General features: G+C 41.9%; 1 protein-coding gene across 1 annotated transcript in view; it reads left to right on the top strand.

Annotated features, from left to right (window-relative positions):
* The window catches only part of spcs3 (signal peptidase complex subunit 3), a 59,356-nt gene extending 35,777 nt beyond the window's left edge, over positions 1-23,579 (top strand). The window contains exons 2-5 of the mRNA XM_077605149.1: positions 1,082-1,157; positions 6,899-6,973; positions 15,802-15,917; positions 23,138-23,579. Coding sequence (XP_077461275.1) covers positions 1,082-1,157; positions 6,899-6,973; positions 15,802-15,917; positions 23,138-23,270 — 400 coding nt within the window. The 3' untranslated portion in view covers positions 23,271-23,579. The remainder of the gene's footprint in view (positions 1-1,081; positions 1,158-6,898; positions 6,974-15,801; positions 15,918-23,137) is intronic.
* Positions 23,580-25,155: the final 1,576 nt, after the last annotated feature.

Raw genomic sequence — 25,155 nt, 5'->3', positions numbered from 1 at the left:
TAATGATAAAAATGAAAAAGGTTCTTTGCGCACTGGAGATACGTTCACGCACTTTCGCATTGCAACGAAGTGGGCAGAAGAAGGTAGATGCTGGGTGAGCTGAGCTCTCACAGCGCCAGGCGTCGGTATTAGCGGCGGAAAGCAGTTATACTCGGAAAAAGGCGCGCAATACAAAATTGAACTTACGAACATTTTTCGACATAAACGCAATTTGCAGACATATTCGTATGTACCGTTGTTCGTAACTCGAATGTTCGTAAGTAGGGGAGCGTCTGTACTTAATGACCTATTAATTATTAAGCTAAAGAAAAGCTCCAAATTTCCCGTACTTTTATTGTGTTTTGTTGGAGAACTTGTTAAGACCCTGGCTGACGTCCCTTTCTAAGGGGACAACTCATGTACATACAAACCTTATACACTCACACGTCTGCTCAGTGAAACTGCCCAGGGCTATTGTTGGCTTTGATTGATGCGTAGACCGTGTTGTTTTACCTTGTTTTGTCACCGGACGTTTGGTCGCCGGACGTTTGGTCGCCGGTTGTTTGGGTCCGGGCGACCAAACGTCCGGCGACCAAACGCCCGGTCACGGTTCCTTAGACTTAGGAGATCAAACAGGCTGAACAGGCTTGTAGGGGTTATTTTCTAAAACTCTACAGTACCAACTAGTGGCAACAAAACCTCACTCTTTTGACTTAGGCATGTCCAGATCATTGCACGTTTCCCCCCCTGATTTTGAATCAGTGTGGTCACAAGAACTTTGTCATACTATATTTTGAAGCCCATGTCCACAGGTTGTGTTTGTTGCCATGGCGACCAAGTCTTCACTGTGAACAGGAAGTCGTTTTTTCTGGCTGGTAGGAAGCACGTACAGCCACAAAATTTTGCACAGTGACACAAATAGAATATTGTTTTGGGCTTGGTAGGTGGGCCTGGCCGCAGGGCTCACGGATGCCCCCTTCAATTTCATTCACAAGCTTCTATTTGCTGCGTCGGTTCGGACTTGCGCGGGACCATTCAGTACTGCTTACAGTCCTTTTTTTATTTTTATCTTATTCTTTTTCCATCTTTTTCTTTGTTTCAGGAGGAATGTTGATGACTTCACTGGACCCAGAGAGCGCAGTGATCTTGCTTTCATCAAATTCAACCTCTCAGCTGATATCCTTTTCCAATACCTTTATATGGAAATATTTTTCACCGACTTAATAAGTCAACACAAATGGCAGAATAATTTTCCTCAAAGTCCTCAGCAATTAGTGTAATTAGAATATTTCCCAACAAGCCTCTTAGCCACAACGGTATGTTTTAAAAAAATGAAATATTTCAAATGCAGCATTTTATTTAACAGACATCAGTCTCAAGATGTTTAATTAATCACAAAATAAATATGATCACCGATTAAACTTGGGTTATTAGGCAATTGTTGTAATTAACCTGTGAACTCCGGCCTAAGATTGACTACCTTATGAAAACAAAATGAGGCACACCATTTGTTTGTTCAATTTTGTTGGTTGTTTACAGGCAATGTTGGCAGACATATCCAGAATTCAGCCCGTGAGCCTCTTATTTTATTCAATGTATTATTTCAGTTTGTAATACTAAAAGTTAACAAAATGATAGATGGGTTTTCAACGTTTGAAAATTGATAAGACTCAGGGTGTGTATTGTATCTAAGTGTCTCACAAAAGTGAGCACATCCCTCTCATTTCTGCAATTTTCTTAAATTATATATTATTTCATGAAACAACACTGAAAAAATTACAGCATATAGTAGATTACTGGAATATGTCCTGTGGTCTGATGAAACCAAAGTACAGTAATACCTTGACATACGAGTGCCCTGTATTACGAGGAATTTGAGATACGAGTAAAATTCCGAGCAAATATTTACCTTGAGATACGAGACAAATTTTGAGATACGAGCATTTGAGACAGCCAGTTGGCCAGGCCGCGAGAGGCTCCTTATGATTTCGCCACACTGTTTCTCTTGCCGCATCTCACTCGTGCAAAGACCTCTACAACCTAACCTAATACAAAATTGAACTTACGAACATTTTTCGACATAAACGCAATTTGCAGACATGTTCGTATGTACCGTTGTTCATAAGTCGAATGTTCGTAAGTAGGGGAGCGTCTGTATTGTGAAGAAAAGGCGTATGATGACAATCAGGAAGTTCGCCCCGGAAGCCACGGTGGAATACATTAACCTCTTTGCCTTGGTTATTTCCCAAGAAACTTTAAATTTAGCGTAATTTAAGATTAACACTTTTGAGTGTGTATAGGAATCCAAGTTCATTTAAGTTAAATTAAAGTTTGTTACTCGATTAGTCTGTATCTCGAATTGCTCGTATGTGGGGCCACTCGTATGTCGAGGTGCCACTGTATATGTATGTATACAGTTGTGGTCAAAAGTTTACATACACTTGTGAAGAACATGTCATGGCTCTCTTGAGTTTCCAGTTATTTCTACAACTCTGATTTTTCTCTGATAGAGGGATTGGAACAGATACTTCTTTGTCACAAAAAACATTCATGAAGTTTGGTTCTTTTATGACTTTATTATGGGTGAACTGAAACAAGTGATCAAATCTGCTGAGTCAAAAATATACATACAGCAGCGCTAATATTTACATGTAACATGTCCCTTGGCCATTTTCACTTCAATTGGGCGCTTTTGGTAGCCATCCACAAGCTTCTGGCAAGCTTCTGGTTGAATCTTTGACCACTCCTCTTGACAGAATTGGTGCAGTTCAGTTAAATTTGATGGCTCTCTGACATGGACTTGTTTCTTCAGCATTGTCCACAAGTTCTCAATGGGGTTTAAGTCAGGACTTTGGGAAGGCCATTCGAAAACCTTAATTCTAGCCTGATTTAGCCATTCTATTACCACTTTTGATGTGTGTTTGGGGTCATTGTCCTGTTGGAAGACACAACTGTGCCAAAAGACCCAATCTTTGGGCTGATGACTTTAGGTCATCTTGAAGAATTTGAAGGTGCCACTGTATATGTATGTATACAGTTGTGGTCAAAAGTTTACATACACTTGTGAAGAACATGTCATGGCTCTCTTGAGTCTCCTTCATTATACCATTTACTCTCTGTAAAGCACCAGTTCCATTGGTAGCAAAACAGCCCCACAGCATAATACTACCACCACCGTGCTTGACAGTAGGTATGGTGTACTTGGGGTTAAAGGCCTCATCTTTTCTCCTCCAAACATATTGCTGGGCATTGTAGCCAAACAGCTCGATTTTTGTTTTGTCTGACCACAGAACTTTCCTCCAGAAGGTCTTATCTTGGTCCATGTGATCAGCAGCAAACTTCATTCGAGCCTTAAGGTGCCGCTTTTGGAGCAAGGGCTTCCTTCTTGCACGGCAGCCTCTCAGTCCATGGAGATGCAAAACACGCTTGACTGTGGACACTGACACCTGTGTTCCAGCAGCACACCTGTGTTCCAGCAGCTTCTAATTCTTGGTAGATCTGTTTTTTGGTGATTCTCGGTTGAATCTTCACCCTCCTGACCAATTTTCTCTCAGCAGCAGGTGATAGCTTGCGTTTTCTTCCTGATTGTGGCAATGACAAAACAGTGCCATGCACTTTATACTTACAAACAATTGTTTGCACTGTTGCTCTTGGGACCTGCAGCTGCTTTGAAATGGCTCCAAGTGACTTTCCTGACTTGTTCAAGTCAAGGACTCGCTTTTTCAGATCCATGCTGAGCTCCTTTGACTTTCCCCATTTTAGCGTTTGTGGGCGTTTGCATCCAATGAGCCCTATTTAAATGGCCTCAGAGAAGTCACCAGCTGTAGTCACTCATAATCACTCACAATAAGTTAAGAGGCCATGCTATGTAACTCATTTCACTGACACAACTTTCTAAGTCACCAAAATTGCTAATTCGTGTTGCTGTATGTATATTTTTGACCCAGCAGCTTTGATCACTTTTTCTGTTAACCCATAATAAAGTCATAAAAGAACCAAACTTCATGAATGTTTTTTGTGACAAAGAAGTATCTGTTCAAATCATTATCAGAGAAAAATCAGAGTTGTAGAAATAACTGGGAACTCAAGAGAGCCATGACATTATGTTCTTCACAAGTGTATGTAAACCAGGGGTCCCCAAACTTTTTCCTGTGAGGGCCACATAACCTTTCCCTTCTCTGATGGGGGGCCGGTGTCAGTTTGTATAAGAAAAAGTGTGACCATCGTAGTGGAGCTTAATTTTTTTTATTGTTTTCCAGAAAGCCACACATGACCAAATAACCCTTTCCAGGTTCTTTACAGAAAAAAAGTCAGGAAACAAATAATAACACTATTAATGAAATAAATAATAACTAAATAACCCTCTCTGAGTTTTTCACAGAAAAAACAGGAAATAAATAACACTATTTATGAAATAAATAATAACTAAATAACTCTCTGGGTTCTTCATAGAAAAAAAAGCCATGGAACATTAACTTTCTGTTGTGCCATGCACAATCTTAACAGATAAAAGTTCAGCTCAGTTGTTAGAGCAGAATCTCTCTCACGTCAACACTTTGCTGCACAGTGCTTGCTGGTCTGCTCGTAGCGGGGCGGTGAGACCCCTTTTTTCCAACTCCCGGTTCATGCGTCCCATTAGACCACGAGTTTCGCCCACCATGCTAGGAGCCCCGTCAGTCGTGATGCTAGCTAGCTTTGACCAGTCCAGGTCCAACTTCTCCATGGTTTGGCACACTTTGTCAAAAATATCCTCTCCCGTTGTAGTCCCTTTGAGACTTTGGAGGGCTGCCAGATCCTCGCATATCTCAAAGTTTGCGCTAACTCCACAAATAAAAATGTGCAGTTGCGCTGTGTGTTGCACGTCCGTGCTTTCATCCAGTGCTAATGAAAAAAAGTCAAATTCTTTCGTCTTCTGCTGCAGCTGGGCATATACATTACTCCCGATTTTTTTCAACGCGTCTGGTGATTGTACTTGCCGACAGACTTAAGGCATTAAATGCATCTTTCTTCTCGGGACACACCTCCTCCGCGACAGCATCCATATATTTCTTAACAAACTCTCCGTCAGTGAAAGGCTTACCGCTGCTTGCTATCAGTTTAGCAACTCGAAAGCTGGCCCGAACGGATGCCTGGTTCAGCTGAGCTTGGCGTACAAATGTATTCTGCTGAGATAGTAGTTCACTTTTTCGCTTTGAGTTTGTCTGCTCGTATTTGGCCTTGCAAGCTATCGTACTTGTCTTTGTGACGGGATTCATAGTGTCGGCGAAGATTGTATTCTTTGAATACCGCCACCGTCTCTTGACAGATGAGACAAACAGCCTTTTCTTTGCATTGAACAAAAAAATAATCGTTTGTCCACTCCAGGTTAAATACCCTGCATTCTGAATCAATTTTTCTCTTACCTAACTTTTTCGCCATTATTCCCTTCTCTCTTTGACAGGGCGGGGCCTAGGATTTTTTTGGGGGGGGGGGGGGGAAATTCTGGAATTTTTTTTTCCAAATAGGAAATAAATCCGATAGCATCTCTGGTATTGTTCAGAGGGCCGGGCCAAATGTGCTGACGGGCCGTAGTTTGGTGACCCCTGATGTAAACTTTTGACCACAACTGTACATATACATGTGTACATATACAGACGCTCCCCTACTTACGAACATTCAACTTACGAACAACGGTACATACGAACATGTCTGCAAATTGCGTTTATGTCGAAAAATGTTCGTAAGTTCGATTTTGTATTTTTTTCCGAGCAGTGCTTCTTTCCGCCGCTAATACCGACGCCTGGCGCTGTGAGGGCTCAGCTCACCCAGCATCTACCTTCTTCTTCGTTGCAATGCGGAAGTGCGTGAACGTATCTCCAGTGCCAAAGAACCTTTTTCATTTGTATCATTAAATATCTCGTGCATCCATTATTGAATATGGTTGGTAAAAAGCGAAATGCTTCTATTGAGGGAGTTGCAAGGAAGAGGCAAGCCATTTCATTTGAAACGAGTGGCAATAATAACGAAGCTTGATGCGCGTGAGAGTGGTGAGCGTTTCACGGGCATTGAATCGTTCGACCGTCAGTACCGTTTATAAACCGAAAGATCGAGCAGCAGGACCCAAATATTGAACGTTGCACAAAGTTTGCAAATCAATTGAATGATGCCATACAGTGCTACCGCATCATTTATGATGAAAAAAAGAAGAAAACTGTGCAATCGTCGTTAGATCGCTTCTTTCGGCCACTTTCTAATACATAAATCTCTCTCTCTATACAGTACTGTACATATTCTCTCCATTTTATTAAATGTTTTTTTCAGTACAAACCAATGCGTGTTACTTATACAAGCCTTAAACATACAAATGCACTTATATAAACCTTCAATATACTTATATAGGCCTTAAACATAAATTATAATACAAAATATAGCACTGAATCAACTTACAAACTAATTCAACTTATGAACAAGCGCTCGAACCTAACTCGTTCGTAAGTAGGGGAGCGTCTGTACATGTGTACATCTACATGTGGACATCTACATGTGTAGATGTATACATGTAGATGTACATGTGTACACGTGTACATGTACATAACTAGGATTGGTCTGGACTGGACTGGTAGATCGCGATCGACGTATTGAGCACAGGTATAGACCTAAAATATCTGAGGGAAGGAGATGAAAGAGGTTGTGATGAGCCTATATCTCCAAACCAATGTGAACACCTTTGTATTGTGCCTATCACTGTTGCAACGCAATATATTATTGTTTTACAGTCAAATGCAATTGTAGTATTTTCGACTGTATTATATTGGCTACCACTTTCCTATTCCTAACGTCTAGTTCTTATGGTAGAAGTAATCTCAATTCTGTAGGTGTCAAATTATTTTTCCAAAATTCTGTAGTTCTAAACTTTCTTTTTCCCTTGACTCGTATACATTTGCATCATATATTTGACTGGAATGTTAAACAGCTTTTTCTCTACTTGTCGGCTGAATACACAACAAAAAACAACGTAAGTTGCAAAAGCACATGCCCTTTTTAACTACTGGTTTGTCTTTAATATGATGAGGTTAATGCATGTACTATGTTCAAGAGGGCCATATGTAAGATTTGTGACTGAAAATGAAAGTCCACTCGGCATCAAAATAATTAGGAATACAACCTTTTAGCTGCCAGATAAGCGCTTCCCAATGGAGAATCAAGCTGCGTTATCATACACTATAATTCGCTCACAATAATAGTAGTCCAATCAGTCCAAAACGATTAAGCGTCGTTTTTAGGATATATTTGATTGCACATGTCAAACGGATTATATATAGTTCTCAGGAAAGCAACAAGACCCAACATTCATGATATACATACTCTTCAGACTGTGCAAGTAGGCAATTACCGTATTTTCACACCTATAGGGCGCACTTAAAATCTAAAATTTTCTCTAAAATGGTCGGTGCGTCTCGTCTGCGCACCAAATTCAATTTTTGTATGGCCCTGACTGCTTGAGTGACTGGTTTTATTTCTTGCCGGCACGCTACTTATTGTGATCAACCCAGCAGATGTTCACCCTAAAAATAGCCTCCCCACGCATTCCAAGCATTACGGTAAATCCATGCAAAACATCCCAGGGGAGTGGCAAGGCATTTGACTTCCGTGTGCTTGTGGCGCTATTAACCCACAAAAACACTCAATACTCAAAGAAACAGCATATTAGAGCTATACAGAGGAAATGCCTGACGTGAATGACAACACAATGCGGGTGTGAACGCTTGGAAAATGGACTTAAGCCATGGATCGAACACAATTTAACAGCTTTGCTAACAGATGGCCAACATTGTAGTTCGGGCAGGCAGTGTCGCACGAGTTACGTGCCGTTTTGGAATGAATTGTCGATGCCGATATAATAGCGACGAGAATTAAAGACTTGGGAGTACTGCATGTCGCGAGTTACAATGGATTGTGGATGACTGGGCTCAAGTGTCGGCCAGCACTTCGAGCTCTCACCAAAGCTGGAATCAAGTTCCCGGAAGACACATCTCTGACTGACAGTGGAGCCTAGCATGTTAAACGCTGAACTCTTTGTATCAGCATGTACGTTTTACCTCAATAAAGCATTATCGAACTTAGTTTTGCTTGTGCTGTCTTTAAAAAAACACGCTAGCATCTAGCATAACATATGCTAGCGCCTTATCGGATGAAGCGTCCAATGTATTGACAAAAAACAGAAAATATACCCGCAAATGAGACTGCGCCCTATCACACGGTGCGTTTTGTAGGTGTGAAAATACGGTAGTTAAAAAGGGTGTGTTTAAAAAAAAAAGAGGATGTTTTGTTTCTAGGACTTACCAAACTTTTGATTCATTCAGTCATTCATTTTCTGCACGACTTATCCTCCCTCACAAGGGTCACGGGGTGGTCCCTCCAAAGGTTTTCTATTGAGTTTAGTTCTGAGGACTGGCTAGTCTACGCTTTTTACTGAGCCACTTCTTGTTTTTCCTGGCTGTGTGGTTCAGGTCATTTTCATGTTGGAAGACCCAGTCACATCCCATCTTCAATGCTCTGACTGAGGGATGGAGGTTGTTCTCCAAAATCCCACAATACATGGTCCCGCTCATCCTTTCCTTAATACAGTGCAGCAGACCTGTCTCGTGCAGAAAAACACTGCCAAAGCATGATGCTATCTCCCCCATGCTTCGTAGTAGGGATGGCATACTTGAAATGATACTGATCATTCTTCTTACTCCAAACACGGTTAATGAAATTATGACCAAAATGTTCTATTTTGGTCTCATTTGACCACAAAACTTTTTTTTCTAAATAAATGAAAATCAAGTCTGCATTCCCCGTCTTTGCCTGTTTTCCTGCAATTGGGTCCTACCATGCTTCACGCTCCGAAAACTTCACAGTCCCCGCTCTTTTCAAGTCATTGACAAAGTCCTCTCGTGTAGTTCTAGGTTGATTCCCTCAACTCATCTGGCTCAACGCTCAACAAACCCAACACTCTCCATCCGGAGGAGCAGCGGCTCTACTCCAAGCCCCTCCCGGATGACCGAGCTTCTCACATTATCTCTGAGTGTCCGGACATCCTGCCGAGGAAACTGATTTGAGCTGCTTCTTGTTCTTTCGGTCACAACCTACAACTCGTGACCATAGATGAGGGTGGGAACGTAGATCGAATGGAAAGTAGAGAGCCTGCCTTTTGGCAGAGTCTGGAACACTGCTGACGCTCCACCGATCCGCCTGTCGATCTCCCATTCTATTCTCAACTCACTCGTGAACAAACCTCAAGATACTTAAATTCCTCCGTCAGGAATCAGGTCCTTCCCCAGGTGTTTCTAATTGTGTGAGGGCATGCCACCCTTTTCCAACTGAGGACCATGGTCTCAGATTTGAGTTGCTGATACTCATCCCAACCGCTTCACACTCGGTTGCGAATCGTTCCAGTCAGAGTTGGAGATCACGGCTTGATTAAGCTAACAGAACCACATCACCTGCAAAAACCGGAACTCTCAACGCCACGGCTGTGCCTAGATATTCTGTCCATAAAAGTGATGAATAATAATAATAATCGGACATAGGCCCTGTCGTCATTATCAACAACAAAAAGCCTACTTGTCATCACACCCAGAAACTGCGTATGACGAAATTGGTGGTGCTTCTCCATAAGCTGCGTTTACTCGGCAAAAGACCTAAATAAGTGATAGTTACGGACTTGTAATTTGGCATTCTACTGTTATGGATACAGGTCACTTACCTCTCACTGTCTTTCACTTACCTTCAGTCAGCTAGTAGGAGGCAGATCGCCACCCAAACATATTTTCATATTACCTCAGAAGGGAGTGTGTGTTGTGTTACCGCCAATTTAGAGTTCTGATGGATGTGGGGAAAAACTGTCCTTACAGACATAGGGCAGCCCTGGCAGAGTCCAACCCCCACTGGAAACGGATCCGACTTACTGCCGGCTACGTGGACCCCGCTTAACAGAGGTTCCGGAACCCCATACTCCCGAAGTACCCCCCACAAGACTCCCCGGTCTGCCAGTTCAAAGGCACTGTCCCCGATGTCCACGCGATGTGGCAGAGGCGTGTCAACCAAGACAGCCCCACAACATCCAGAGCCTTTAGAAACTCCGGGCAGATCTCATCCATCCCGGGGCCTTGCCACCGAGTAGCTTTTCAACCACCTCGATGACTTCAAACCCAGATATAATAGTCTAACCCAGAGTCCCCCGGGTTTCCTTCTTCATTGGAAGGCATGTCGGTGGAGTTGATGAGGTCTTCAAAGTATTCAGCCCACCGATTCACAACATCTTGAGTCGAGGTCAGCAGCGCCCCATCCCCATTATACACTGTGTTGATGGTGCACTGCTTCCCCCTCCTGAGACGTCGTATGGTGGACCAAAATTTTCTTGAAGCCACCTGGAAGTCCTTCTCCATGGCCTCACCAAACTCCTACCATGTCCGGGTTTTTGCCTCGGAGACGACCAGGGCCGTGTGGTGCTTGCCACCCAGTACCCGTCAGCTGCCTCCGGAGTCCCATGGGCCAAAAATTCCCGATAGGACTCACTTTTCAGCCTGACGGCATCCCTTACTGACGGTGTCCACCAGCGGGTTTTGGGGTTGCCGCCACGACAGGCACTGACCACATTGCGGCCGCAGTTCCGGTCTCCAGAAGGAGCGTGAAACATGGACTCAACGGACTGAATGTCCACCGCCTCATCCCGGACATGAGAGAAACTCTGTCGGAGGTGGGAATTGAAACTCCGCCTGGCGTTCCCAGCAGACCCTCACAAAACATTTGGGTCTTCCGCACGGGCATCTGTCCCCACCGTCGGAGCCAACTCACCACCAGGTGGTGATCGGTTGACAGCTCAGCCGCCCTCTCTTTATCTGAGTCTCCAAGACATGCGGCACCAGGTCCGATGACACGACCACAAAGTCGGTCATTAAACTGCGGTCTCCTGGTGCCAAATGCACATATGGACACCTTATGCTTGAACATGGTGTTCATTATTGTCAATCCACGACGAGCGCATAAATCTAACAATAGAACACTATTCATGTTCCAATCAGGGGCGCCGTTCTCGTTCTCTACCCTCTCGTCCACTGGGGTAAACCCCAACATACAGGCACCAAGCCTGGGGGCAAGAAGTACAGTGGTACCTCGAGATACGATCTTAATCCGTTCCGGGACTGAGCTCGTATGACAAGATTCTCGTAACTCGAGCGGAAGTTTCCCATTGAAATGAATGGGAAACAAATTAATTCGTTCCAACTCTCTGAAAAAAACACCAAAAACAGGATACGTATTGGATTGAAAAAAATGTTTTATTTCTTATAATTCGCCATATATTGACAAAGTAATAAATAACGAGTGGTTTGATAGTAATAATGTGTTTAATAGGAGTAAAATTAGACACATTTCGCGGAGGGTAGACACAGCGGCATACACGGAGACGGGGGGGGGCCTCCACGGCAACAATGCACTCGTAAACGAACAAACAAATTTAAATTAACTTGGATAACTATATACAGACACTCAACGTTTAATGTAACTTCAAACAAAACTAAATTCTAAATTTGTGTGTGTGTGTGTAAATGTGTGTGTGTGTGTAAATGTGTGTGTGTGTGTAAATGTGTGTGTGTGTGTAAATGTGTGTGTGTGTGTGTAAATGTGTGTGTGTGTGTGTGTAAATGTGTGTGTGTAAAGGTGTAAATGTGTGTGTGTAAATGTGTGTAAATGTGTGTGTGTGTGTGTAAATGTGTGTGTGTGTGTGTAAATGTGTGTGTGTAAATGTGTGTGTGTAAATGTGTGTGTGTGTGTGTATGTATATGCATCCATACGGTAGGTCTTAACACACAGCCATTTTATTGTTAAAGAGTCTGACAGCTGATGGGAGGAACGATCTGCGGAAGCGCTCCTTCCTGCAATGAGGGTGCAGCAGTCTATAGCTGAAAGAGCTTCAGAGAGACTCCACAGACTCATGCAGGGGGTGGGAGGTGCTGTCCATGATGGACATCCTCCTGGTCAGCATCCTCCGCTCTCCCACTTCCTCCACAGAGTCCAAAGGACAGCCCAGAACAGAGCTGGCCCTCCTGACCAGCTTATTCAGCCTGTTCCTGTCCCTCTCCGTGCTCCCGCATCCCCAACAGAGCACTGCATAAAACACTGTAGATGCCACCACAGTGTCGTAGAAAGTCCTCCACAGTGTCGTAGAAAGTCCTCCACAGTGTCCTGCGCACTCCAAAGAACTGTAGACTCCTCAGTAGGTATAGGTGGCTCTGGCCCCTTTTGTACAGGGCATCTATGTTTGTGGACCAGTCTAGTTTGTTGTTGAGGTGAACACCCAGGTACTTCAAATTCTCCACGATTTCAATGTCTGTACCCTGGATGTTCACCTGAGGGGTCTGTTGAGGATTCCTCCGAAAGTCGATGACCATTTCCTTTGTCTTACTGGTGTTGATGTAGAGGTGGTTTTGCCTACACCAGTCAACAAAGATCATCGACTTCCTCACTGACAGACCACAATATGTGAGACTCCAGGACTGTATGTCTGATGTGGTAGCTTGCAGCACGGGGGCCCCACAAGGCACAGTGCTCTCCCCACTCCTCTTCTCCCTCTACACATCGGATTTCCAACATAATACAGACACCTGCCACCTCCAGAAGTTCTCTGACGACACCGCTATTATTGGACGAGTGACGGACGGGAACGACCTGGAGTACAGGGGAGTCATCACAGCCTTTGTTGACTAGTGTAGGCAAAACCACCTCTACATCAACACCAGTAAGACAAAGGAAATGGTCATCGATTTTCGGAGGAATCCTCAACAGACAACTCAGGTGAACATCCAGGGTACAGACATTGAAATCGTGGAGAATTTTAAGTACCTGGGTGTTCACCTCAACAACAAACTAGACTGGTCCACAAACATAGATGCCCTGTACAAAAGGGGCCAGAGCCGCCTCTACCTACTGAGGAGTCTACGGTCCTTTGGAGTGTGCAGGACACTGCTGAGGACTTTCTACGACACTGTGGTGGCATCTACAGTGTTTTATGCAGTGCTCTATTGGGGATGCGGGAGCACGGAGAGGGACAGGAACAGGCTGAATAAGCTGGTCAGGAGGGGTAGCTCTGTTCTGGGCTGTCCTCTGGACTCTGTGGAGGAAGTGGGAGAGCGGAGAATGCTGACCAGGATGATGTCCATCATGGACAGCACCTCCCACCCCCTGCCTGAGTCTGTGGAGTCCCTCCGAAGCTCCTTTAGCAATAGACTGCGGCACCCTCATTGCAGGAAGGATGGCTTCCGCAGATCCTTCCTCCCATCAGCTGTCAGGCTCTTTAACAAAAAATGGCTGAGTGTTGAGACCTACCGTATGCATGCATGTATATTTATGTGTATGTATGTATATATGTGCTAAGCAACACGCTTATTTATTTATATATTTATTCATTAACTTACTTATTACCTATCTATTTATGTCTAAAATGCCTTTCCTATTCCTGCATCCTCACCCTCTTGCCACTATGACAACAAAATTTCCCGAATATGGGATGAATAAAGTTATCCAATCCAATCCAAAGGCTGTGATGACTCCCCTGTACTCTAGGTCGTTCCCGTCAGTCACTCGTCCAACAATAGCGGTGTCGTCAGAGAACTTCTGGAGGTGGCAGGTGTCTGTATTATGTTTGAAGTCTGATGTGTAGAGGGAGAAAAGGAGTGGGGAGAGCACTGTGCCCTGTGGGGCCCCCGTGCTGCAAGCTACCACATCAGACGTACAGTCTTGGAGTCTCACATATTGTGGTCTGTTAGTGAGGAAGTCGATGATCCATGCGGCTAGGTGGTTCCTTATTCCAGCCTCTTCCAGTTTCCCTCTCAGTGGAACCGGCTGAATGGTGTTGAACGTACTGGAGAGGTCAAAAAACATCATTCTCAGCGTGCTTCCTGTGTTCTCCAGGTGTGAAAAAGACCTGTGGATCAGGTAGGTGGTAGCATCTTCCACACCAATGCCTGGACGATAGGCGAACTGCAGAGGGTCCAGCTCTGCATTCATCATGGGGCTGAGGTGATTGAGGATGATCCTCTCCAATGTCTTGATCAGGTGAGAGGTTAATGCTACTGGCCTGAAGTGGTTTGGCTCCCTGGGGTTCGCAGTCTTTGGAACTAGGACAACACAGGAAGTTTTCCACAAAGTGGGGACCTTCTGCAGACTGAGGCTGAGGTTGAAAATATGCAGAATCACTTTGCCAAGCTGATCTGCACACTCTCAGTAGTCTGGAGCTGAGGCCGTCTGGACCAGTAGCCTTCCTTGCCTCGATTTTCTTTAGCTGTTTTATCACCTGATCGACAGTAATGCAGAGACCGGTGGAAGAGGAGGAGAACGAGAGGGGGAGTTGCTTCTGGTCTGGGGGGTCAGGGGAGTGGGGGCAGGTCTGAATCTGTTAAAGAACTGATTCAGTTCATTGGCCCACTCCCTGTCTCTGGACTCCGGGTCTCTCTCACTGTTGCCTCCATGGGCCGAAATTGTTCTCAAGCTCCTCCAGACCTCTTTGGTGTTGCCTCTCTGGAGTTGGTTCTCCAGCTTCCTCCTGTAGATGGTCTTTCTCTCCTTATCTCTTTCTTCAGCTCCTTCTGGACCATTTTCAGACTCTCTTTCTCCCCAGACCTAAAAGCCCTCTTGTTCTTGTTCAGGAGGGCCCTTAGATCCGTGGTGACCCATGGCTTATTGTTGGAGAAACAACGGACCTTCTTGGAGGGTACAATGTTCTCAACACAGAAGTTAATATAAGCTGTGATGCAGTGGGTCAAGCTGTCAATGTCTCTCCCATGTGAATTGCACAGCACTTCCCAGTCAGTGGTCTCAAAACAGTCCCTCAGTACCATGCTGGTCTCCTCGGTCCCTCTTTGTATGATCCTCGTGGTAGGTTTTATTTTCCTCACCATAGGGATGTAGGTGGGGATCAAATGAACCAGGTTGTGTTGATAAAATGGGCGCACGTACGGTGAATGTTCGCACCACAGGAAAGGAAATCATCCTTTACTGTATTTCTCGCCTGCCTGGCTAATGGCCAGAAACTTCCACCCACGGTTATTTTCAAGAGAAAGACTTTGCCAAAAGAAAACTTTCCAGCCGGCGTCGTCATCAAAGCTAACTCGAAGGGATGGATGGATGAAGAAAAGTGAGTGGTTGAGAGAAATGTATGTGAAGAGACCGGGTGGCTTTTTTCACACATTCCCTATTGATTTACGACTCCATGCCCTCACATATCACCGATGATGTCAAAAACAAGTGAAGCATACTAATTCAGTGCTCGCCGTCATTCCGGGTGGATTGACAAAAGAACTCCAGCCGCTAGATATTGGTGTCAACAGAGCTTTCAAAGCTCGACTGCGAACTGCGTGGGGGCAGTGGATGAACAGAAGGCGAGCATACGTTCGCCAAGACTGGCTGTACATCTTATTTCTTGCACCTCTTTCTAAGGTTTCTCCTCTTCAATCAACATTTTAATCAAAGTATTCTTCTGAACGATGTGTTGAAATACCCATTTCCTTCAGGCTTTTCCGGATAAATTCATGTTCAACAGTCCCTGGCTACCTCCCTAAAATTATTTTATAAATTTGAGGCTAATGAATAATTTAAGGGGACTGTAAATTGTCATAAAAACTAAATAATGAAAACTGGGAAAGAAATTATAAACCTCTCAGTGGTTATATCAACTTTGTCTATTACTGTTTCGCAATGAAAATGTAACTTTACTGGATCCATTTAAAAAATGATTGTGCTGGTGTGTTATACAATTCTCCAATTACTAATCATAATTTTTGTGTGCATGTGGTATGTCAGGCTTTAAACCAGGTAGTGCTCTGGGATAAGATTGTCCTTCGAGGTGAAAACAACAAACTGAACCTCAGAGAGACAAAATCAAAATACTTCTTCTTCGATGATGGGAACGGTCTCAGGTACGGTTGACAAAGTAATCTCTTTGTGGACATTTCACTGATCTCTGTAGGTCTCTCACAATAGTAAATTTTAGTGGGCAATTTATTGTGTGAAAATGATTGCGGATGTGGTATTGTAAAAATATATCTAAACCAATTTAACCACTAATGTGACAGGTTATTCTCACAAACCACCCATTCAAATGCAAATAAATAAAATGCACAAACTATATTTAAAATAATGAAAAAATAGTCTTTAAAAAAATCAATCCAACACATTAAAAATCTAGTTTAGCGTTAAATATGGAACAGGTGAAAACCCTAATATCATTTTTGTTCTGTGCTTATTAGAGCCCATCAAAAGTATCATACGATCCAAAATGACTGTCATCTTGTCCTGACAATTATGCATGGTACCAAGTTTGAAGCCAAATTAGTCTTTTTTCTTAAATGGCGATCACTTGAAAGCTATCTACGTGTAGAATCCGAAATAAGTGTGAGTAAGTGCAGACATCCGCATTTCTGATGAACATAATGTGATCTTATTTTGAAATGTCCAACTGTAATGTGCGCTCGCCAATAACTGTGAGCTGTGCAGCCGGTTCATAAAGTGGACTATTGTCGAATATTGAGGCGCCTGTTAGTCTAGATAACACCTACTGTGGCAGATAGCAACGTGTTCGTGAGCCAGGGTAAGGCTGGCCTTAAAGACATTGCCGAAACGATGACGTTAGGTTCACCAATAGATACGCTTTAAGATAAGGAAGACATCGGAGGCATATTCTGCTTTATCTTGCAAGAGAGAATCGATCCTGAGTCGCCTTCGTCCCAGATCATTCTAAAGAATCGAATCCTCTCCTGCCCATTTTATTGCATTAGAGTCAAAACAATTAAGGTCATCTATTCAAAACAATTAAGGTCAGAAATCAAAACAATTGCATAAGAGTTAAAACAAGCAAGCATCCATTTTAAAACAATTGCGAGTCTTTTCGGAGGTCAATTCGGTATTGCCACCTGGTGCGGAAATCCAAGTCAAAACAATTAAGAATCCTTCCCGGATCTTCAGTGTGAGCTTGTGACCGTGTGAGAAGTCAAGGTTACAAAACAATCCTCCCAGATCCGTGTGAGAGGTCGAGTTTTCAAAACAATTTTGATAAGTCCAGACGGATAGAGACCTTTTCCTTTGTTTATCACGGTTGCAAGCAGATGTACTAAAAATGACTTTTTTAATGTTACTAAGCTTCATTGCAAGCATATATATATATATATATATATATATATATATATATATATATATATATATAGAGAGAGAGAGAGATCGAGAGAGAGATCGAGAGAGAGATCGAGAGAGAGATCGAGAGAGAGATCGAGAGAGAGATCGAGAGAGAGATCGAGAGAGAGATCGAGAGAGAGATCGAGAGAGAGATCGAGAGAGAGATCGAGAGAGAGATCGAGAGAGAGATCGAGAGAGAGATCGAGAGAGAGATCGAGAGAGAGATCGAGAGAGAGATCGAGAGAGAGATCGAGAGAGAGATCGAGAGAGAGACAGATCGAGAGAGAGACAGATCGAGAGAGAGATCGAGAGAGAAAGATCGAGAGAGAGAGAGAGATCGAGAGGGAGAGAGATCGAGAGGGAGAGAGATCGAGAGGGAGAGAGATCGAGAGAGATCGAGAGGGGGAGAGATCGAGAGAGAGCTCGAGATCGAGAGAGAGCTAGAGAGAGAGCTAGAGAGAGATCGAGAGAGAGCTAGAGAGAGATCGAGAGAGAGCTAGAGAGAGATCGAGAGAGAGATCGAGAGAGAGATCGAGAGAGAGAGCGAGAGGGAGAGCGAGAGGGAGAGCGAGAGAGAGAGAGCGAGAGAGGGAGCTAAACAGAGAGCTAGAGAGATCGAGAGAGAGCTAGAGAGAGATTGAGGGAGAGCTAGAGAGAGATCGAGAGAGAGCTAGAGAGAGATCGAGAGAGCTAGAGAGAGATCGAGAGAGCTAGAGAGAGATCGAGAGAGAGAGATCGAGAGAGAGAGATCGAGAGAGAGAGAAATCGAGAGAGAGAGAGATCGAGAGAGAGAGATCGAGAGAGAGAGATCGAGAGAGATCGAGGGATCGAGAGAGCGATCAAGAGAGAGATCGAGAGAGGGATCGAGAGAGAGAGATAGATCAAGAGAGAGAGATCGAGAGAGAGATAGATCAAGAGAGAGATAGATCGAGAGAGAGAGATAGATCGAGAGAGAGAGATAGATCGAGAGAGAGAGATAGATCGAGAGAGAGAGATAGATCGAGAGAGAGAGATAGATCGAGAGAGAGAGATAGATCGAGAGAGAGAGATAGATCGAGAGAGAGAGATAGATCGAGAGAGAGATCGAGAGAGATCGAGAGAGATCGAAAGAGAGAGAGAGCGAGAGAGAGAGATCGAGAGAGATCAAAAGAGAGAGAGAGCGAGAGATCGAAAGAGAGAGCGAGAGAGAGAGCGAGAGAGAGAGAGATCGAGAGAGATCAAAAGAGAGAGAGAGCGAGAGATCGAAAGAGAGAGCGAGAGAGAGAGCGAGAGAGATCGAGAGAGAGAGAGATCGAGAGAGCGTGAGAGAGCTAGAGAGAGAGAGAGAGCTAGAGAGAGAGCGTGAGAGAGCTAGAGAGAGCTCGAGAGCGAGCTAGAGAGAGATCGAGAGAGAGATCGAGAGAGATCGAGAGAGAGCTAGAGAGAGATCGAGAGTGATCGAGAGCGAGCTAGAGAGAGCTAGAGAGAGATCGAGAGAGAGATCGAGAGAGAGAGATCGAGAGAGAGATCGAGAGAGCGAGAGAGAGTGCGAGAGAGATCGTGAGAGAGATCGAGAGAGAGATCGAGAGAGAGTGTGAGAGAGAGAGTGAGAGAGCTAGAGAGAGCTAGAGAGAGCTAGAGAGATCGAGAGAGCTAGAGAGAGATCGAGGGAGAGCTAGAGAGAGATCAAGAGAGAGCTAGAGAGAGATCGAGAGAGAGCTAGAGAGAGATCGAGAGAGAGATTGAGAGAGATCGAGATCGAGAGAGATCGAGAGCGAGAGATCGAGAGATCGAGGGATCGAGAGAGAGAGAGATCGAGAGAGAGATCGAGAGAGAAAGAGATCAAAAGAGAGAGATCGAGAGAGAGAGAGATAGATCTAGATATATGTATATATTTATGTGTATATATGTATATATATGTATATACATATATGTATATATATGTATGTATATACATGTGTATATATGTATATATATGTGTATATATGTGTATATATGTGTATATATATATGTATATATATATATATATATATATATATATATATATATATATATATATATATATGTATATATATATATATATATATATATATATATATATATATATATATATATATATATATATATATATATATATATATATATATATATATATATATATGTATAATGATTATATTTTGAGCACATTTATAATAGTACCCAAAATAACTCCAACATTCCCCTTTGGTGATTATTCTTAAGATTTTCCCTTCAAAGTAACACATTTGTACTTCCTATTAACACCATGAATATGGAGGTGAAAATTGGGAATCAGGGGGGCGGCTTATATGCGAGAAATTGCTTATATGCGAGGGTGGCTTATATGCAAGTAAATACGGTAATTTAAATTTGTGAGTTAGCAAATTTGTTGACTTTATTTTCACACTTAACACTGGCTCGAAAACTTACATTATTTTTCAAGTCTAAACCTTATGATTAGGAAATATTTACCTTATCTGATAGAAACAATTATACCAGTTTCTTAACCTCTGACTCGTGCAAGTGTATGAGTTAGTTATTCATTATCCATCTCTTAAGTAATTCAGCAATCAAGTCTTTATATTATTAACTCGATTATAACCTTTTAATGTATCAAGTTTAATTTCTCAAATTAATTTGTTATCTAGTTCACATTGCGAAGAGAATAATGGCAATTTGTATGGTCTACCAAATAAAATTTGTTGGAAATTTCAACCCATTTAAAGCAACATCTACAATAAATAGACAATACTTCTCACTGTCATTTGATTTGATAATATCCACACGCAGTCTTTAAAATTGATATATTTTGGGGGGATTGACCACGCACGCCTTGGTCATGAATTGCCCTGGGGATTATGTGGAGCATTGATCAAACAATCCCTTCCAAAATTTTTGTTTAGAAAACAAACTAACCCAAAAGTTGTTTAGTGGGGCTGCATTTAGCCCAACACCCCCCGTGTTGAGACACGAAACTTCCCACAAGTCAATATAGTATCCCACACAAGAAAGCTTGTCTACAAATTTGGCTTCTCCCTCAGTGCTCCCAAAATCCCTGTTTCGCAGAGCAACTTATTTGTTCATCCACACCTTTCAAATTTGGACCTTGCTGCTCCATTTCATTAAACTTTAATATGATAAAATATTTCTGCCATAATCTGTTGCTGCCATCCCTGCAAAGGGCTTATTGGCAATTTCAGAGATGTTTTACCTACCTATCTACCTTGATATCTGATCGAATGATTATCTCTGTGGCCAGCCAATCAAAAACACAAGAAGCCGGACATCCATTCACGCTCACACTCAGAGCCAGGGGTAATTTAGAGTATTCAACCAGCCTAGCATGCATAATTTTAGTTTGTGGGAGGAAACTAACCCACTTTGCTGTCCTATCAGCCAAATCATTCCTGAAGGAAATAGATAATGAATATATTATGTGTGCGCCGCACATTTACAAATATAAATTTGTTTTGGAAGTCGAACTGCAGCCATTAGTCGCAACAGTAAGTCAGCAAGAGGACTGCCATACCAGTGGCTGTGATTAACCTTTTGTTTGCCAATAATGCAGTAATGGGCAAAATTGTGACATTGAAAACACACCCACTCACACATTTTAAGTGTTTGCATAAATTTTAACCTCCTTGTTTTGCATTAAGTTGTACACCTCGGTTAATGCTATCAGTTTAGCTGTTTGTGCATAGAAATGAGGTGGTAATAACTATGCTTCTAAAGCTTTAGTATTAGTATATAGGTCAATATATTGTACCCCATTCGATCAAGTTTTGCCCATTCTATTAATTCTTGGATAACCCGTCTACATAAAGAATTTTGCATTACTCAGAGATTGATGTTTCATAATTTGGAAGTGCTAATGATGACCATATTCCAGCAATTGTTTTATGCCATGAAAGGCCTGCTCAATTTCGAGAGTCTAGTGCAAAATAGAACTCATTTCCAAATCCCACCCGAATTTTTTTTTCGAAATGGGAGCCACACTCCCCAAGTAATCTTGAACCCATGCACCACCACAGTTTGTCAAACCCCCGAAAACGACAAATATAATCTGTTAGTTAGAGGTTTTGAAGCTTCTTTGGATGGTCAATTTCCCACTTTTTAAGATTGTCCTTGCCAATCGTTAGATTTCTACTATAACATTTATCTGATTAAACCCTGTAATTGCACTGTCAAGCCTGATAGTTTTAAGCCTAACTTCTCTCAATTTGTTTGCCTTTAAAGCTATAGAAAGCAAACTCATCTAGTTGACATTAATTGTTTAATTCTTATCCAATCTGTAAATATCCTAATAGTCATCAATATGACGCATGACAAAGCATATTCCACCCGCCCAGGACAGAAGAGGGAATGTCTTCCGTGCACTGAAAACACTCCATTTCTCCCAAGGCCAAGGGAAATTATACCTGTTTTAAAATTTTAAAATTTATCCAAACCAGCCAGCTACTTTTACCTAATTGTTTGAATAAATCCCATTCCTGCATTGTTATTTAATGTTTGATATCATTAAAAGCCAAGTACTTCTTAATGATTTAAGATCTAATTTGCAAATCATCCTCATATTGTTGACCTACCCAAGGACAGCGAAATGACTGGCTGACCGAGTCGTCTCACCCCCACCAAGGGGACGGACGATGTTTACATAAGATAGGAGACATACTGCATAGCTCGTTGTTACAACTATTAAAACCAAGAATAAGCAAATTAGTGAATCATTAATGAAAAAGATTAAAAGTTAATCTAATGTTGTTTAGAATGCTTAATTTTATATTTATTAGATGTTTGTGTATATGTTTGTGTGCTCTCTGTCTGTTGCCTAACGTTAGCTTCCTGACACTTGTGCACCTGCGCTTCAACACAAATAGATTTTGCATGTTTATTATTCATTTTAATGACATATTAAATAAATTTATGATAATTTTTCTCTCATTCTTGTGCGTCTTCACATCTTTCCTACAAAATTGGGACTCGTTGATCTTTTGATTTTAAAGGGTTTAGTTGGTAGTTTTGTGAGGACCGTAGAACAAATTAGAGAATTTACATATAAGCACTATTACTTGCGAAATTTTCAACTTACGAAAAAAATTCTGAAACCTATTCATTTTGGAAGTAGACATACGACCGTACATATAAAACACTGAAATTATTTGTTTACAATTGTTTTTTCCTCATGTTAGGCAGACAGGTCAACAGATCACAACCCACTACAAACAATACAAATGCAACAGGCATAAAACATCGTGCTTTAAACGAGCTATGATTGGTTTACCAACATAAAATTGGCACAAAAAAGACTTAATTTACTGGGGGAAAAAGTAACCCAAGAAACCTTTCAAATCCGTTAGTTGATTCACCTGAACCTCAACCCATATTTTCAAACTGTAAAGTTTACTAGACCATACAACTAAGCCAATGCAATTTATCCTGCTGGCCTCCAGTATCACACAGTTATGAGAGATTCCAGAAATGCACCTCACCGGTTTCAACTATTCCAAGTAAAAAATATTTTCACTGCAATTTTAATTGTTATGGATCTCGTGTTTTTATAATTGATTTCTGAATGCTTTTTACACGATTCAAGTATTTATTTTGTGTGAAGAAATGCTGACAGCCAGACTTTAACATTTATGGTTATTTTTATTGTTATATCGGGCATTTAGTAATGGGGCTTTACAGGAGAAAGCCAGAGGAGCCAGACCCATTGTTACTGTGGCATGTGCTACTGCAATACTCCAGCATTGCAAGCTTTGTCAAACACTCACATCGTCATTTGAAAAAAAAAAGGAGATTGCGCCTTGGTTAACACATTACTGTCCTCTTCTGGCAACAGACACTTAGAGCCAGTGGCTATGGCAAATGGCTTTTTGTTGAGGGCTTATTGTTTTGTTGTTGTTCGCAATTTTGTTTGTCTATAAAACCTGACACTTGATAAATTATATGGGTGATATCTATCAACCAGGGCCAACAAGAACATCACGCTGACGCTGTCATGGAATGTCATTCCCAACGCTGGAATCCTGCCGCTTGTAGTTGGGAATGGTGGCATCAGTCTACCCTTTCCTGATAAATATGAGTCACCCAAAAGCTACTAGTGTTATTCAAATTGCGCAGCTTAGAAATCACAGCTAATGTACCTAGTGGGTTTTTACTAGATAAATAAATCGTTTTCTCATAATTTGATAACCATTTTATGTTAACTTGAATGAAAATAGGGGGGAATTGTTTGACATTAATTAACTCATTCACAGACTGAGCTTTGATGTTAGAAACATTTTAAAACTAAATGTAGCAGTTGTTTTTCCACTGTATTCCATTTGATTTGATCATGTGCTATCAGCAGCAATTATGACATGGCATCATCCTCAAACAATTGAATTAAAGGACAATTTACTTTAAACATACCAGAAGACTGCTTGTTTATTGCAATGTTGATTGGTGTATGAATGTGTGCGTAATTTAGATCTGTGTCAAAGCTTCGACTTGTGTGCCGGGTAAACAGAAAAAATCCAGGCGAAGAGTGTTTCGGAGCGTGATTTGAATCTGAAAATTAATCTGAATTGGTCAATCCAGGGTATACCCTCGTACTGAGCTGGGATAGGCTCTAGCACCTCAAAGACCCTCGTGAGACTAAGTGTCTAGTAAAATGACTTTATAGACAAATAACACTCAGCAAACAGGAAACAAAATGTTTCCGATATAATGAACAGCCAAACAAAAACAGAATTCTTTAAATTTGGGAATCTTTATTATATCATGACTATACACACCGAACCACCGCCTATTGACTGTTCTGCGTAAATACATTTGTCTGATTTGAACACCCACTTGCATTTTCAGTGAATTCTTTCTATATTTTAACTAGCAAGAAAAAAAAGCAAGAACAAAATCATTTTCGTCCAATTCACCTTCATAATCATCAATGCACTGACCAGTAGGCTGTGTAATAAGTGGATACAATTCTTGCAATTCTGAGGATATAAGTCAACTTAACAGAGAGCGGAAGCAGGGGATAAGACAACGCCCACACAATTTCAAAGTAGTAGCAAAATCAGCTATTGAGATCACCACAGAGAAGGCCAATTCTTCACACTTGCCAAAGGTCTTATCCCACCAGTCTGTCCAGGGGGACAATTCAACTCCAGAATGCCTGTTCGTTTATGGTTCGGGGTCTGCAGGCCTTCAATTCAATTCCCACAGTGCTCCCAAATTCCCGTTTCGCAGAGCAGCTTATTTGTTCATCCACACCTTAAGTTTCAAATTTGGACCTTGCTGCTGCATTTCATTAAACTTGAATATGACAAAATATTTCTGCCATAATACCCCCCCCCCCTCCGTCCCCGTTACAGATAACATTCATTTAGGAATAACAAGGGCATGTACTGCCCCCCGCTGGACATATTTCTAAATACAAATACGTATTACAATGTGCTGCCAAAATTTTATATTTTTTATTTTATGCTGTAATTTATCAAAGCTGGGGATTGATGTCTTACATTGAGAAAAAACAACACTAGAAGACTTATGTGAAATTCTAAGTGCCTTGGACAGACTAGAGGGCTTAGAGAACAATACCTGAAAATGCCATGGAACACACTTACTTCTAGTTTAATTTTAAATAATTTCCCATTATTTTAGGAAATAAATGTTCAAAATGATTTGCTGAGAACCTTAATTCAAAGATTAATCTCAACGTTTTCTATTCTGGTGTAAATTTTCTGGAGTAGGATTTCTGGATTTACAATTTCATTACAGTAGTACTTACTGTTACTACTACTACTTTATTTTCTCTATTTCTTCTGTCACGTACTGTTCTGCGTGATCTCCAAATGGCTGCTACTTTAAACGCAAGGATAAAATTCATTTCTATGGGAAACGTTCATTTGAGTTACGAGTAAATCGACATGCGAGCTCAGTCCCGGAACGAATTAAGCTCTTATCTCGAGGTACCACTGTATAGTGATAATGGAACTCATTTTG

The sequence above is a fragment of the Stigmatopora argus genome, chromosome 7 (genome assembly GCF_051989625.1).
Source record: "Stigmatopora argus isolate UIUO_Sarg chromosome 7, RoL_Sarg_1.0, whole genome shotgun sequence".
Lineage (NCBI taxonomy): Eukaryota > Metazoa > Chordata > Actinopteri > Syngnathiformes > Syngnathidae > Stigmatopora > Stigmatopora argus.
The sequence above is the reverse complement of the archived record's forward strand: the minus strand, read 5'-3'. Positions and strand labels throughout refer to the sequence as shown.